Here is a 14,065-nt window from a genome sequence, read left to right as displayed (position 1 = left end):
TAATATTATTAAATATTATATATAAAATTATTATATAATTTAAGTAAATATAAATTAATTAAAATAAATAAAAATAAAAGCTATTATTTCCTTAAAAGTTCTAACTTTATTTAAATAAATATTTATTTATTAACTTTATAAATAAAACTACTTAAAAGTAATTACTTAACCTACTATATTATTAAATTAAAAGATAACCTTTAAGTAAGGTAACTATACTCTATTATTATATATAATATTTAAGTTTATAATTTTAATAACTTATAAATAAAAAAGAAAGAACTATTAATAATTAAATTTATAATTATATAAAAGTAAACTTTTACTTTAAAAAAATTATTATTATTTAAAATAATTAATATATTTCTAAAAAACTAAAAGATTATAAATTTAATTTAAAATATATTAAAATTTATAAATTTTAAATTTAAATTTAAAAGTTTTAATTTAAATTTAACTTATTTAAAAAATATTAAATAGACTTAAAGAAAAACTTAAATAAAGTTAAAATTAAATTAAATTATAATATAATAAAATAATTTAATAAAAGTTAATTAGAAAATTATAATTATAAATTTTTAGCTTTATATTTAAAAGGAATATATATTTATATTAAATTATATAATTTATAATTTATAATTTATAATTATTAATAATTTAAATTTATTAATATTAAAAATATTTTTAATAATTAATAATATTATAAATAATTATAAAATTATATTAAAAGGTTTTATATAATAACTTTAATTATATTAATTTTAAAAATATATTATTTTTAAAATTAATTAATTATTTATTTTTAATTTAAAAATAAAATAAAAATAAATTAATAATTTATATTTTAAAATATATTAAAATTATAAATTAAATACTTATAAAATTAATTAATAAATTTATATTTTTATATTTATTTATTTATTTATTTATTTATTTATTTATTTATTTATTTATTTATTTATTTATTTATTTATTTATTTATTTATTTATTTATTTATTTATTTATTTATTTATTTATTTATTTATTTAATATATATATAATTATAATTATATATATATAAATTATATTTAAATTATAAAATTATAAATAATATTAAATTAAATTATTTATAATTTATAATATTTTAAATTAATATATAATAATTAAAAAAGTTAAGTTAAAAAAAGGTATAAAAAGAAGTTAAGTTAAAGAGAGGGTATAAAAAGAAGTTAAGTTGAAGGGGGGGTGTAAAAAGTACCCTATAGGGGTAAGTGTAGGTATTGAAAAGTGTGCACGAAATGTGGATTTGGGGTTTTGTCGCAAAATAGCGTTTGGTCCAGCGTACATGTTCGTCTTATGTTCGCTCCGGTCCGCAGATCTGATCTTCCCCGCTATTTGCTTGTAATATTATGTGAGATTCAATTCTATATAAATACAAAATTCTGCGCCATATTATCTCCCTCACACTATTCCTAAATGGGCAGACATTGGGGAGTGCTTGTGAGGCTGTAGACAACTACACTGCCCACCCAGGACTAATAAGCCACTCCGTAAGAATGGAAAATGGGGAAATGATCAACCACATGTGGTAAGCTCGGGCAAGGCGCCCCCCTCCCGGACTTTCTTCTTTCTTTCCTGCTTTTACCTGTCATCGTCCCTATCCCTGGAGTCGCCCATCCCCTGGATGTTGGAGGACGACATGATCTCGTAAGCCTGCCCAAAGCACGCGTTGTACTTGCGGAACGCTTGCTCGACCAGGATCCCCACGTCCTTCCGGCTCCGCCCCAGTATTCCGACTGAGATCATGGCCTCCGTCTCTTCTATCCAGTCTTGCAACTTCTTGAAATCAACCTCGTCCTTGGAAACACGTTCAATGACACCCGAGCCCTTGAGAAGCGCTAGGACGCCAGCGACGACGGTATTGACGGCACCAAGTATGGTAATGGGCACCTCGTAGTTCTTGGCGTTGGGTCCCAGCGCCGTCAGCACGGCGGCGAGGACGATCTGCAGGAAGTGCGAGATGTAGAGCACGATCCCGAGCGTGTGGTGTACCAGTCTCTTGCGCCGCTGCTGCTCGATGACGCTCTTGTACACGCCGACGGCACGCCTCCGCCCCTTCTCGAGCGTCTCGCTGTCCGTGAAGGTGCCGGCCTTGTCGCTGTTGATGCCCACCGCGCGCCGGAAGATCGTGAGCACCTGGCTCTCGTCGTTGTTGTCCCTCATGCGCAGCCCCGCCGGCGTTGCCCACGCCATGTCGGTGTCGACCTTTGGAAGGCGCTGGACGGGCGTCTGAGTGCTGTGGTCCATGGCGGGCTTCACGTTTGTATTGACGGGCGGCGGCTGCTGTGGCGGCTGTTGGTCGCGCGTCTCTGTGCCTCCTGGTTGATTGGCAGAGGAGAGCAGGGGAGACGTCTCAACCGGCTTCGGGGGTACTTCTGTGTCTGAAGTTTGCGAAGACATTTGTCAAGGTACTTGGGTAGAGAGAAAAAACAGTAGGGGGAAATCAACAGTAGATTCTCTTAATGTGATTTTATAGGCCGTGAATTTCCGGTGCTCGTTGGTGATGCCATCTCCAAGTGCGCGCGGCGTTGCTGTGGATCCAACTGACCTTTTTATGCTTCGCTAATGTTGCTGCAGAAGTAGCCGCGCGGGTTCACACCTTGACCGAATTGTATGACGCTGGCTGGATATCCGAGGTGGTCAGAGACAGAAAATGGAAGGAACAGTCAGTTGGTCCCTGTGCGACGAATGATCGACTCCGCCATGGCGTTGGTCGGTCTTACCCGATGGACGATCCTTCACACTGGCAGCTGCCGTGCCTGCCTCGCGAAAGGGTCCACGAGAATATGCTGTTAGCCACCGTTTCAGGGCCTTTCATAGGTCACTCGCCGTCTCTGTGCGCCTCACAGCCGCCCGCCCCCATCCTCGCCCGAGGCTGAGATGAGGCTCTGGGCTGCGCGGCCCAGTCCCCACGCCGCAGTCCCTTTCCAGCCGTCCTCCTCCTAGACCGTTGAAGCTGGAGGCTGAGATAATCATGAATGACACTTGTCAGATATGTTGACGGCCTCACCGGCAGGTGACGATCCTTCGGGTGGTGAGTACACGGCGCCTCGCGTGTCTTCGTCTCGCGACTCCGATAGAATGGGCCGCGCCTCATCGTTCATACATCCTCGGCGGGTTCAGCCTGCTCACGACTGGTCAGAAACTTATAGTCTTATGATATTCACTGCTAGGCGATGCAGCCCACCTGACCCGTTGACTCCCTCTGCCGTCCCAATAGTCGGCCGCCCCTGACGCACCGGGTGTAGAAAGCACCACTGAGCGGCCCGCCATGCAGGCGGGTCGACCGTGGCGTTGGTAGTCACTTCGCGTTCCGCTGTCTCACATTATCCAGTCTGCAGTTCTTGCTAACCGGGATTTCGGAGCACTCCCTGCCCCGAAAGCCAAAAAAGTAGGGCATGTCTCAATGAACCTAGATCTCCAAGCAAGTTGACATCGGTGGGTAGGAGCATTTGAAGTCACCAGGCGCTCGGATCTCGTCCAACAGAATGCCATCCTACAGAAGCTTATTCTGTTGAAAGGTATCTAACTTGGAACACAAGAGAGATTCCATACCTATTTGGGTAGGATGTACCCCACGTGCGATTCACGCAGAGGTTCTAAAGTTAGACAAAAAGGTTGGTACCAGTCTGTTCTTGGCAGGATAGAATCCAGATTTCGGCCAGTGACTTTTCAGTCTGTGGGTACCCAGACCACATACCTAGGTATTCTCCCTCCTGCATGTTTCGGGGCGTGTGCGTGTGCGTGATGATACGTTGTCTGCCCGAACATATTCCAGCCAAGAAGTGTGTTCGCCGTCGCGGTCTGATATCCACCGAGCCTAACCTGCCAGTGTGTACGGACCACAGCTTGCCGCCTCCAAGCATTGCTTGGGTCTTGGGCTTTGGCCCGGAACACTCCTATAGGAAATCAGCCAAGACCTTAGAAAGGAGGTGAGGTAGCTAAGTGAACATGATCACGGAAATCTATGTCCAATGGGAGATGTCGTTGAAAAGTAATTTCCGGACCGGGCCAAGCCTTTCGCGATTACGGATTGTAGACAGCCTAAGCCACATGCGCCAGTCGTCGACTTGTGCCTCAAGTGCATACTAGATGAGGCTCGCCGGGACAAACCGAAGCGACGACGCCCCCGATGCAACCGCAGGCACACTGCTCCCGAGGTCGTGCTCAACAAGGGACCGTCGCCGGCGCTCAAGGAAGCTATCATGTCGATTCATTGTCTCGTGGATACAAACAACGGCATGCCCCTGGACCCTCTGTTTTAATGAAACTGGCACTCTAAGGGGCGCGGGACCCAGCTGCAGCAGCATGTTTGTCCGTCGCCAAGCCAAGATGGTGGAGAGCCAAGATCTGCATTGCACCGCTGGAAGAATTCCAACAGGGCCCTCCATTGATGGAAACAAAACAATCTGCAGGTGCCGGTCCTCGGTGGGGGGGACTCATCCGGGGAGGCGAATCATGAGGGAGAACAAACAACCGAAGGGCCGGGCACCCCTATGTCGAGCAAGTCCACCTTCATGCGTCGCCAAGGACGGTGATTCCACATGGTTGCATGAGCCCTGCAACCGGGTGCCTGGAGCCTCCCGCCGGCGAACTGTATAAGAGACCGAGCCTGGCTGCGCGACCACAGGCAATATGAAAGGCTGTCGACCGGCAGCCCATCCGATCTTCTCATTCGCTACCAAACAACCTCGCCTTCTCCATTGCCCATCATGAGGTCTTCCGTATTGTTGGCGTCCGGCGCTGCCGCCGCTGCCGTCGCTACCGCCGATTTGAAGCTCGTCAGCCGCGCGATTAACACGTCTACTGGGTCCTATCTCGCCCGTATGGCCGATACCCATATCCGTAAGGGTATCAAGTTGGACTTTGGTTACACAAGTCAGTACTTGCACCAAGACTTCCTACAAATACACACGATATAGTTTGTCGAGCCAGAAGTACTGACAACAAATCAGACGCCGTCATTTACCAAGGACTCGAGTTTGCCTACGACCTCACCAAGAATGAGTCTATCGCAGATGCATACGAAAAGCAGATGTCCATCGTCAACGAGGACGGCACGATCAAGGAGTACGAGTACGACTGTAAGTGTTTGGGCTTCGATTCACTACTGCTAAGCCCGGCTTTTCCGGCTCGACCTTGGCATTGCACAACTTGGCTGAACTTGCTAACATCAATCAAGTCTACTCGCTGGATGAGTATCGCTTTGGAATGAATGCTCTCTGGTGGTACAACAGGACTGGTGAGGAAAAGTACAAGCTCGCCGCCGACGGTATCCGTGGCATGCTTGACAGGCACCCGCGCACGCCATCCGGTGGATTCTGGCACAGAGCCCCGATCTACGAGAACCAGATGTGGCTCGACGGAATATTCATGGCCGATTCTTTCTACGCCAAGTACACAAGCCTGTACGACAACGATAACACCACAGCCTGGGACGACATCACCCGGCAGTTCGACAACATCGAGAAGTACACCCGCAACCACACAACCAACCTACTTGTCCACGGGTACGACGAGTCGAAAAAGGCCATCTGGGCCGATCCAAAGACGGGTGCCGCCCCCTTGGTGTGGAGCCGTGCCGTCGGATGGTACATGGTGTCCCTGCTCGAGACCATCCCGCTGATCCCCGAGTCCCACGAGGGCAAGAAAAAGCTGACAGGCTACTTTCAATCCCTGGCTGAGGGTGTGTTGAAGGCCCAGGATGCTGCCACCAGCGGCTGGTGGCTGATCATGGACTTCCCCGGCCGCAAGAAGAACTACATCGAGTCGTCCGCCAGCGCCATGTTTACCTACAGTCTCCTCAAGGGCGTCAGGCTTGGACTCATCGACGCTCAGACTTACCTGGGGCCTGCCAAGAAGGCCTACCAGGCTCTGGTCGACGACTTCGTTGTCGAGAAGAGCGACGGCACTCTTGACTGGGAGGGCACCGTTCTTGTTGGCTCTCTCAACAGCAACGCTACCTTCGAGTACTACACGTCTGTTGCGCTGTCTCCCAATGACTACAAGGGGGTTGGGCCGTTCATGTACGCCTCGTACGAGATCGAGCTCATGTAATCCGGCCTAAATTGTGGGTCTTTAGGGGCAGACTGCATGTGGGCTATTCAAGCATTCCTGTATATATTCCGCCATTACAAACGAGCTGTATATTTTTGTCAACGTGGCCAATTGTTTCACTGTGAAGTGCATGATCATCTTTGGTTCCAGACGCCTTCTGGTCGTTTGCTGCAGCTACCGTAAACGCAGAAGATGCTCTCCAGATGTCCTGTCAGCTGGGCTGGCGTGAGCGCGGCCCTACCTGGAAACGGTCAAGCGTCCCTATATTGTAGCTACCTACTTACCTAGGTAGTAGGTACCCACTTAGGCACTCACCTAGGGCTGATTATGTACACTAACTCTTAAATACCTACTTCCTCAGGCTTAGGACTTCATTCCCGTGGCTAGCCCCGGCGCGAAATCACCCCGGCACCGCGTAATCATCAAAGGTATAAGGTGAGCAACTTCAACCCAGCTCCAATGTTCCTCTCTTCTCTCTTTAGTGCATCGAGGGCGCTCCTAAAATGACCACCTGGGCAATTTCCTATGACAAGCGGGTTCAAATGTTGGGGACGATGGAGAAGTCCTCGAAACCCAGCACAATTCCACAGGCACGAACGAGGCGCCGCACCCAATTTGTGCTCCTCTTAGGCCTGGTCGGTCTGGCGGGCTTGTACCACCTGGCGGCGAGGGGCTGGCCGCAGTTTCGTCGCCACTGCTCACATCCCCATCGCAATCTTGACTCTCCCTATGGTAGCTTCCCCCAGCCAAGAGACGCATTTAGGTTCCTTCCATGCACAAACAAGACATTCCCACCGGCGCTGGACGACAAGAATCATGAAGCGAGTTGGGCCAAGCTATTTGATCCAGAGCCGGACCATTGGACCTGGGGGAACAAAACGTCGGCCAGCTCTGAGGACCCCTTTGCCGAGCGAGGTATATTCCTATGTGGCTACATTGACGTGCCATTGGACTATAAGAACGAGTCTGATACCCGCATCGCTCGTCTGGCGGTGACCAAGTTCCAGGTCTCAGGGCTTGCCCGCACAGATGGCTCTTCCCCTGCTGGGGCAGGCACCAAGAGCGAGAGGACGCTTGTTCTCGAACCTGGAGGGCCGGGCGGAAGTGGAACTCGCATGGTCTGGACTTCAGGGGAGCTGCTGACCGAGCGCTTCACCCTCTCCAAATTCGATACCCTAGGGTGGGATCCAAGAGGAGTCAACGCGAGCCAGCCGGCGATATCCTGTTATCCCTACGATGCCGACAGAGATAGGTGGTCAGCCCTGACAGGCCAGTACCGCGAACAACACTCGGACCCCGAAACACAGCTGAGGATAACGGACGCCATGAACAATGCTACTTTTCATGCTTGCTGGAAGAGGCACGGTGATCTCGGACGCTTCTTGACAACGACATTGGTTGCCAGGGATCTAGAGGAGATCAGAAAAGGCCTGGGGGAGGACGACCTGACCGGCTATCTTGTATCGTACGGCACAGGAATTGGCCAGACTTATGCACAGATGTTTCCAGACAGCGTTGGCCGTATCATTTTGGATGGAACGGAATATGTCCGTGATCATCGACTGCTTGGTGGCTTTGTAGGTGGATCTGGCTGTCGCTCATATTTACTTCACACTATCACACTGTCACCCAGTACGCTAACCATTTACTTCTCAGGGGTGGACCGCCCTCGATAACGTAACAGATGCCTTTCGCGATGGCTTCTTAGGCGAGTGCCTGAATGCCGGACCAGAGCACTGCGCGTTGGCAAGGCCACATGGTGGACGAGCAGTCGTGCTCAAAGATTTGGAACATCGCATAAAGGCACTGATCGCTGGTCTCATCAGTGATCCGATTCCAGGCTACACTGAGGAAAGTGGCCCTTCCCTGGTAACTTATTCTGCTCTCGTCGGCGCCATCTACGGATCATTATACAATGCAAAGAGTTGGCCGGCTCTAGCTGAAATGATATATGAGCTGGAGGCCGGCAACTCAACGCTAGCTGCCGCCTTCCTTGAATCATCAGCCTGGGAATATGAGCCGATGTCGCCCCCACTACCTTCCCCTCGGCCTTCGACAGACGAGCTCACCTACATGGTTATATGTGGTGATGCATATGACGCGCCATCACAGGGACTTGACTGGTCAGTACCTCCAAATCAAACATGAAAACGGGCAGAGATTAAGTTTCTCTGTGGCTATACATGTCGCCACTATTCACCTGGGCATGGAAAGATCTTGTGCCACATTCTGACATAACCCAGGTGGTCTTCACTGTGGGCAAATATGACCTCCAAGAGCTTCATCTCGGGCAATTCTCGGTTCTCGAACGTCTTCCCATGCCGCCACTTTAGCACATACTGGCCAGACGTAGCTGAAGCATACAGGGGTCCACTGAACCACACGTTGAAGAACCCTGTTTTGCTGATCGCAGAGACCTACGACCCTGCAACCCCGTTAAGGAACGGGAGGCGACTAGCAGCTGAGATGGGCAAGAATGCCAGACTTATAGCTCATCACGGATATGGTCACTCTTCTCGAGACTTGTCTAACTGCACGGAAAGTCTGGCGAAGGCTTTCATATTGAACGGAACGCTCCCTGATGAACCAGAGACGGCGTGTTACGCCACCGAGAAGCCCTACTTGTATGGTATCAAGAATGGCGAAGTCTCGAACATGGGAGCCACGAAAATGGCTCTGGACCCGGTTGCCTCTTGGAAAGAACACATTCTAGAGCTGTCCAAGTGGCAGCCCTGGCTGCTTGTGAGACAGCGGTGAGCTTTGGGCAGAATAGTAGAATTTTGATCAAGGCGATGTGTGGCCTGATTGTTCTGGAGGCATCGATACACAGCTTTTTGGGCAGCAAACACATTTGAGCTGTTGGAACATTGGCTTCGTCACCGGCTGAGCGTACAAGACAGCGGGATTGTGTGACAATGGCGAGTATGTATGCACTCTGTGGACCGGAAGCTTCTACCTGTTACAACGTTGTTCTGGCCTGGGTGCACCACAGCGGGCTGGAGCGAGACAAATTTGAGCCATGGTCTTACGGCCGCTGAAGCAGCCCACACCGCCGTTGTTACCGCCGTTGTTACCGCCTTCGGCTACACCTGTTCTGTTTGGTATTATCAGAGGCTGGACTGATGTTGCCCAACGTCATTACCTCAAAGTGAAGTGCACAGAAATGTGATGCAGAGATGCTGCAGAATCCCATTCAGGTCGACTCACCTGCGGTTTCCACTTTCCCCATAACAGCGTGTGAAATGAGCACTACGGCTAGTATATAAAATCTTAATTGAATATCTACCTTTTCAGCAGTTTTCCCGCATCTTCTCATGTCTGTTCTCCAAGCCGGCGATTCGAATCAACGACAAGTTGACCCAAAGACAAGCCGTTTGATGCCATTGTGACGCAGTCAGCAAATACCACAACAAAGACCGCTCCGACCCCAATATGCCCTCATACAAACAATCACAACCACAAGAGAGCTATCGGTCTTACTTCGACTTCCTTCGCGGTAAGCGAGCCCTATTCCCTCGATCTTCAACGAAGCAGTACGTGAACTAACAAGCCCGTCCGAAAACAGACTTCGACATTGACGGCGGCGATGTTTCCCTCCAGGCCGTCCACGTCGTCGAGACAGCAAAGCGGTACGCCGCCGTGTACGGCGACACAGAGGACGTTTTGATGAGGGAGGCCGCCCAGAAGTACCGGAGCACCGAGCATAAGGGCAGGGAGTTCAGGTTTTACGGAGCAATCATAAATCAGCTGAAGTACCCTCTGTCGGAAGAGATCATTAAGCACATGGAGAGGAAGGAGAGGCGGAGACACCGCCGCTGATGGGCGTGTCGGCATGTCGACTGATGGAAGGGCGCCGCCTTTTCTTCAAGGGTGACCTGGGGTTCAACGGCTGAGATAGATGGTCTCTAACTGAAGCGCTGAGAAGGTACCCTCACGGGACTTTCCAATGTTTGTACACAATGTTACCTTCATGTACAATATCCTGAAAACTTCAAGTGTTTTGAATATGCGACCTTCTGTGCTCAACCTCTTTTCGTTTGGCTATTTATAAAGTAAGAATACAAAATCACAAGCTCATACCATTCATCTCATCTTGCAAAACGTTGACTTGAAGTGGTAGGTGATTTTCTTCCCAATGAGCAGCCAGATGAACGCTCTGGAGCATAGCGATGAAAACAACACTATCGCGCTCGTCATTGTCCAACAAGGCCTTCCAAGGTTGCTACCCTCTAGCTTTCTGACTTCCTGGAGAATGTTGATTCTGCACGATCCCATTCTGTGAAATCTCAAACAGCAAAACCTGATCTGCTCCTTTTGAGAAACTCTAGGATGGGGTATTGGATCCATGGGTCCTCAACACCAGTGATATCTCTGTGAGTCCAGAACGAAAGTCAAGCACTGCAGGTGATCTAAACAAACATCCGTTGAGAGGCCAATATGCTCTGAGCAATACTGCGGCTTCTATGCTGGGGGTCAAGAAAAAGGAGGACAACAGTGAGAAAGAAACAGATGAGAGTCGAATCAAAGCTTTTGGGTCAAGGTATTTGTGTAAATGAGATCATTGATGTTATACTGAAGCTTGGGTCTGACAGCAGGAGAGTTGATGCCCTGCAGGCATTCGTCAACTCTCCATGTCTTCTCGCTATTTTTGGACCCAAGGCATAGTGAGCATTTCTAAGTGTCTTTGCAAGACATCTGTACTGATATATGCCCATGTCCGTATACCAAACCGAGGAGGCAAACTGCAAAATTTACCTTGATTGGTTGAACCACCTTGGCCTTTGCATCTGGCGGGACTCAATCGCATCAATTGTAGCTCGATGTGGACTTGAGTAGTGGTGTGCATTGCCAACAGAAGGACTTGATCTATATATTTATTTGAAGATTGCACTCGTTACGTTCATCCTGTCATACTTTTGCGTGACATGTCGCTTTCAGAAACAAAGGAAAGAGTTGTCGAGAAATAGCAGCATCAGTGCCATGCGCACGACTCCAACCTGCCCACATGCTCTCGTAAGGAACCTGTGGCTTGGCTCAGGGTACCAAGTTTCTCAAGCAAGTCTTCAGTGTTCATGCCTTCCTTCAATCAGCACCAGTAGACTGCACTTCAATCATTCTAGCTACCCTAGGGTTGTCGTCACGGCGTCGAGAATTGTGCACCACAGCCTGCACCTTTCGGCGAAGGTGTGGCTATGTAATCATTTCCTCCAGGGCTCCCTACCTAGGTAGATAGCCTTGCAACCTATTCCTCTTCAAGGAGTGACGAAAGGAAAAGTCCGAGGAAGATGGCTCATCATTGATGCATAATTGTCGCGCTCACGGACTTGGTTCATGAACTAGGTAGCCCAGCTGCTCCTGGCGCACGCCAATCGGTAGAGATGACGGCAGTACCTAGGTATGTGGTCCAGTCATGACAAACATAACCGACCGCGAACCTCCTGATTAGTCTCAAGAGTGCTAGTGGAGGCTCTGAAGCTACTAGTTCGAGCGAGCACTCAACTGTTAACTCTGCTGTTCTACACATATATCTGGGCACATTTTGAGCGTGTACTGGCAACGCTTCCGACTCTAATACCGAAGATAGGATACCGCCTTGCACGGCAGTCATATGAAAGTATCAATAACGGGTCTGAGACTAGGACGTAATCACATATATCAACCCAAGGAACGATTCCAAGATTGAATCGATGCGAAATAGGAACAAGGTTTGAAAGGCGATGGTTGATACCTATATTGCAAGCATGAGGAGCTCATCATACTAGGTACAGTCACCAGTTGATTACTCAAGTAGATAGTATGGCTGGGAGGCGGACAAGCCAGACAGGGATGGCTTCCAGATTGAGCGGGTATCTCATATCCTACTTGTGTAGGGGGAATCAAGTAACAACCTCAGCTCTTGGCGGCGCCGGCTTTGATGTGCAAAACATCTCCATCTTGGACAACATAGTCCTTGCCTTTCGTAGCAATCTTGCCGCTCGACTTCAATTCTGCCTCCGATCCCAGCTCCTTCAGGGCGGTGAAAGGGTAGACAAGAGCCTGGATGAAGGTCTTCTCGAAGTCTGTGTGAATCACACCAGCTGCTTGAGGTGCCTTGGTACCATTTCGGAGGGTCCACTGTCGCACTTCGTCCGTACCGACCGTGAAGAAGCTGCCCAGGTCCAGAGCCTTGCGCATGGCAATGATAATCTTGGGCAGTGCAGAATCGGCACCGACATTCTTGCACTCCTCCAGAGCCGCCGCCTCCGTCTCGAATTGAGTTAGACGCTCCTCGAAAGACACGGAAACTGGGATGATAGGGTCGCCTGCAGCGTGCTCCTTGCACCACTCCGCAACCTTAGGAAGGTGCTTGTTCTTTTTCCGGATGTAGTCCTTCTCAGAAAGGTTGACCAAGTAGACGACAGGCTTTGCGCTCAGGAGGAAGAGGGGGTTAATGACCTCAATCTATTGGTACCGTCAGCTTCAGGCTCCAAGAGTAAATGATGGAGAACAATGCATGTGAATGTGGTGTATCAGACAGAATTTTATCTCAGTATGCGCTCTAGCGTTAATTATTGAGGCATTCGACGAGCTGGGATTAGATCGGGCACTATGGCCCTTTGTCATCATGTAGGTGTGCTGGGAGGCAGCCGGCTGTGATGGGGTGAAAATGGATCGGACGAAGAAATACTGGGATTGGTCTTACCTCCTTGGGGCCCCAGTTACCCTTGCGCACATCCTTGCCGTCCTGCAACCAGGCTAGGATCTTCTCTATCGTCTCCTGCTCCTCCCTGGCCTTCTTCTGCTCAAGAGACTGGCCGCCTTGACGAGTCTTCTTCTTCTGCATCTCAAGCGCCTTCTCAACGAACTCAATGTCCTTGAGCCTAAGTTCCTCAGCGATGATGTCGAGGTCACGAGTGGGGTTGACATCTCCCTCAACGTGGATGATTTCGGCATCGTCGAAGCAGCGGACCACCTGGAAGATGGCATCGACGGCACGGATATGCGACAAGAAAGCGTTTCCTAGACCAGCGCCGGTGGATGCGCCACGGGTAAGGCCTGCAATGTCATAGACGGTCAAGTTGGCTGGGACCCTTGACTTGGGCTGGAACTTTTCGCAGAGCCAGTCATATCGCTCATCAGGGACGATGACGCGGGCCTCTTCGGGGTCGATGGTGGCGTAGGGGAAATTGGCTGGGTTGCCCAGTTGGCACTTTGTGATGGCCTGGAAGAGGGTGGATTTGCCGACGTTTGCAAGGCCGACCTGATAGACAGTCAGAGGCGGCCTGAGGTTGCAGATGGTCGGGTTGGGGGAGGGGCGGCAGGAGGAGGGCTCACGATTCCACTCTTCAGGTTGTTGCCAGGGCGGCCGAGAAGGATCTTCTTCTCCTCAACAGCTTTCTTGGGAGGCATTTTCCTCTTCTTTGCGTAGTGACGAGTGGAAAGGAAGATGAATGTGCAGCTTAGCACGGGGTGTGGTTGAAAAGCAGAGCTAGCTGCGGGCAGGGAAAACGGTCGAGGGATAGAAGAGAAAAGGTGCGGGGGTCGCAGGAGAGACGTGGTCGCGACTAGGACGGGCTGTTTCCAGCCCCAACACGGCGACCTTTGCCCAAACCTCAGCCTCAGAGAAGAAGTGTGATACTCGAGGGAATATTGAACTCGATTCCCGAGTTGTTCACTGGTTTTCTCGTGTCAATGGAGGGATTGTGTGGTTGGAAGAGAGGCGGAAGACTGCTCTCCTTGCCCAACTTTAGAACAGCTCAAAATTTTGCAGAGCCTTGTTCGCCCTGCTTCCAAGTTCTTATCCTGTTCACTAGGGCGGGGCACTACTGCGAAGCTCTTGGTGCTCCATTGAAAAAAAAAAAGGGAAACGGCCGGCAGGCGGCAAAACCACAGCGCCGACGCCTCGCCCCACCCAAGGTGGATCAGGTACTGCGCAGTTACGTCGATACGGCGGCTGGGGCGAAATACGGTGCAGCGTGCAGTCAGGCA

General features: G+C 49.0%; 5 protein-coding genes across 5 annotated transcripts; 3 read left to right on the top strand and 2 right to left on the bottom strand.

The window, feature by feature from the left end:
* Positions 1–1,425: 1,425 nt before the first annotated feature.
* Positions 1,426–2,594, bottom strand: KVR01_000040 (uncharacterized protein). Its single transcript, XM_044782393.1, has one exon. The coding sequence runs from the start codon at positions 2,438–2,440 to the stop codon at positions 1,622–1,624; it is 819 nt and encodes a 272-aa protein (XP_044649989.1). The 5' UTR covers positions 2,441–2,594; the 3' UTR covers positions 1,426–1,621.
* Positions 2,595–4,708: 2,114 nt separating this feature from the next.
* Positions 4,709–6,169, top strand: KVR01_000888 (uncharacterized protein). Its single transcript, XM_044788952.1, has 3 exons — positions 4,709–4,918; positions 4,996–5,124; positions 5,223–6,169. The coding sequence occupies exons 1-3, from the start codon at positions 4,753–4,755 to the stop codon at positions 6,095–6,097; spliced, it is 1,170 nt and encodes a 389-aa protein (XP_044650837.1). The 5' UTR covers positions 4,709–4,752; the 3' UTR covers positions 6,098–6,169.
* Positions 6,170–6,502: 333 nt separating this feature from the next.
* KVR01_000204 (uncharacterized protein) lies at positions 6,503–9,346 on the top strand. The gene is made up of 3 exons (XM_044789165.1): positions 6,503–7,674; positions 7,754–8,220; positions 8,341–9,346. Exons 1-3 carry the CDS (start codon positions 6,601–6,603, stop codon positions 8,852–8,854), a joined length of 2,055 nt encoding a protein of 684 aa, XP_044650153.1. The 5' UTR covers positions 6,503–6,600; the 3' UTR covers positions 8,855–9,346.
* Positions 9,347–9,529: 183 nt separating this feature from the next.
* On the top strand, positions 9,530–9,916 carry KVR01_000249 (uncharacterized protein; the record flags this gene model as incomplete). The annotated part of the gene is made up of 2 exons (XM_044788138.1): positions 9,530–9,593; positions 9,663–9,916. 2 exons carry the CDS (start codon positions 9,530–9,532, stop codon positions 9,914–9,916), a joined length of 318 nt encoding a protein of 105 aa, XP_044650198.1.
* A 1,887-nt stretch (positions 9,917–11,803) lies between these two features.
* On the bottom strand, positions 11,804–13,895 carry KVR01_000175 (Obg-like ATPase). The gene is made up of 3 exons (XM_044784188.1): positions 13,412–13,895; positions 12,780–13,337; positions 11,804–12,538 (listed from the first exon to the last, which is right to left on the bottom strand). Exons 1-3 carry the CDS (start codon positions 13,484–13,486, stop codon positions 11,987–11,989), a joined length of 1,185 nt encoding a protein of 394 aa, XP_044650124.1. The 5' UTR covers positions 13,487–13,895; the 3' UTR covers positions 11,804–11,986.
* Between the last annotated feature and the right edge of the window lie 170 nt (positions 13,896–14,065).

The sequence above is a fragment of the Diaporthe batatas genome, assembly GCF_019321695.1.
Source record: "Diaporthe batatas strain CRI 302-4 chromosome Unknown Contig00001, whole genome shotgun sequence".
NCBI lineage: Eukaryota > Fungi > Ascomycota > Sordariomycetes > Diaporthales > Diaporthaceae > Diaporthe > Diaporthe batatas.
The sequence above is the reverse complement of the archived record's forward strand: the minus strand, read 5'-3'. Positions and strand labels throughout refer to the sequence as shown.

Excerpts from the sequence above, each read along its gene's own strand:
- KVR01_000040 (XM_044782393.1), bottom strand. The coding sequence starts at position 2,440 with ATGTCTTCGCAAACTTCAGACACAGAAGTACCCCCGAAGCCGGTTGAG.
- KVR01_000888 (XM_044788952.1), top strand. The coding sequence starts at position 4,753 with ATGAGGTCTTCCGTATTGTTGGCGTCCGGCGCTGCCGCCGCTGCCGTC. Across the intron at positions 4,919-4,995 it reads GTTGGACTTTGGTTACACAA|ACGCCGTCATTTACCAAGGA; the intron begins GTCAGTACTTGC and ends ACAACAAATCAG. Across the intron at positions 5,125-5,222 it reads CAAGGAGTACGAGTACGACT|TCTACTCGCTGGATGAGTAT; the intron begins GTAAGTGTTTGG and ends ACATCAATCAAG.
- KVR01_000204 (XM_044789165.1), top strand. The coding sequence starts at position 6,601 with ATGACCACCTGGGCAATTTCCTATGACAAGCGGGTTCAAATGTTGGGG. Across the intron at positions 7,675-7,753 it reads ATCGACTGCTTGGTGGCTTT|GGGTGGACCGCCCTCGATAA; the intron begins GTAGGTGGATCT and ends TTTACTTCTCAG. Across the intron at positions 8,221-8,340 it reads CCATCACAGGGACTTGACTG|GTGGTCTTCACTGTGGGCAA; the intron begins GTCAGTACCTCC and ends GACATAACCCAG.
- KVR01_000175 (XM_044784188.1), bottom strand. The coding sequence starts at position 13,486 with ATGCCTCCCAAGAAAGCTGTTGAGGAGAAGAAGATCCTTCTCGGCCGC. Across the intron at positions 13,338-13,411 it reads ACAACCTGAAGAGTGGAATC|GTCGGCCTTGCAAACGTCGG; the intron begins GTGAGCCCTCCT and ends ACTGTCTATCAG. Across the intron at positions 12,539-12,779 it reads GTAACTGGGGCCCCAAGGAG|ATTGAGGTCATTAACCCCCT; the intron begins GTAAGACCAATC and ends CGGTACCAATAG.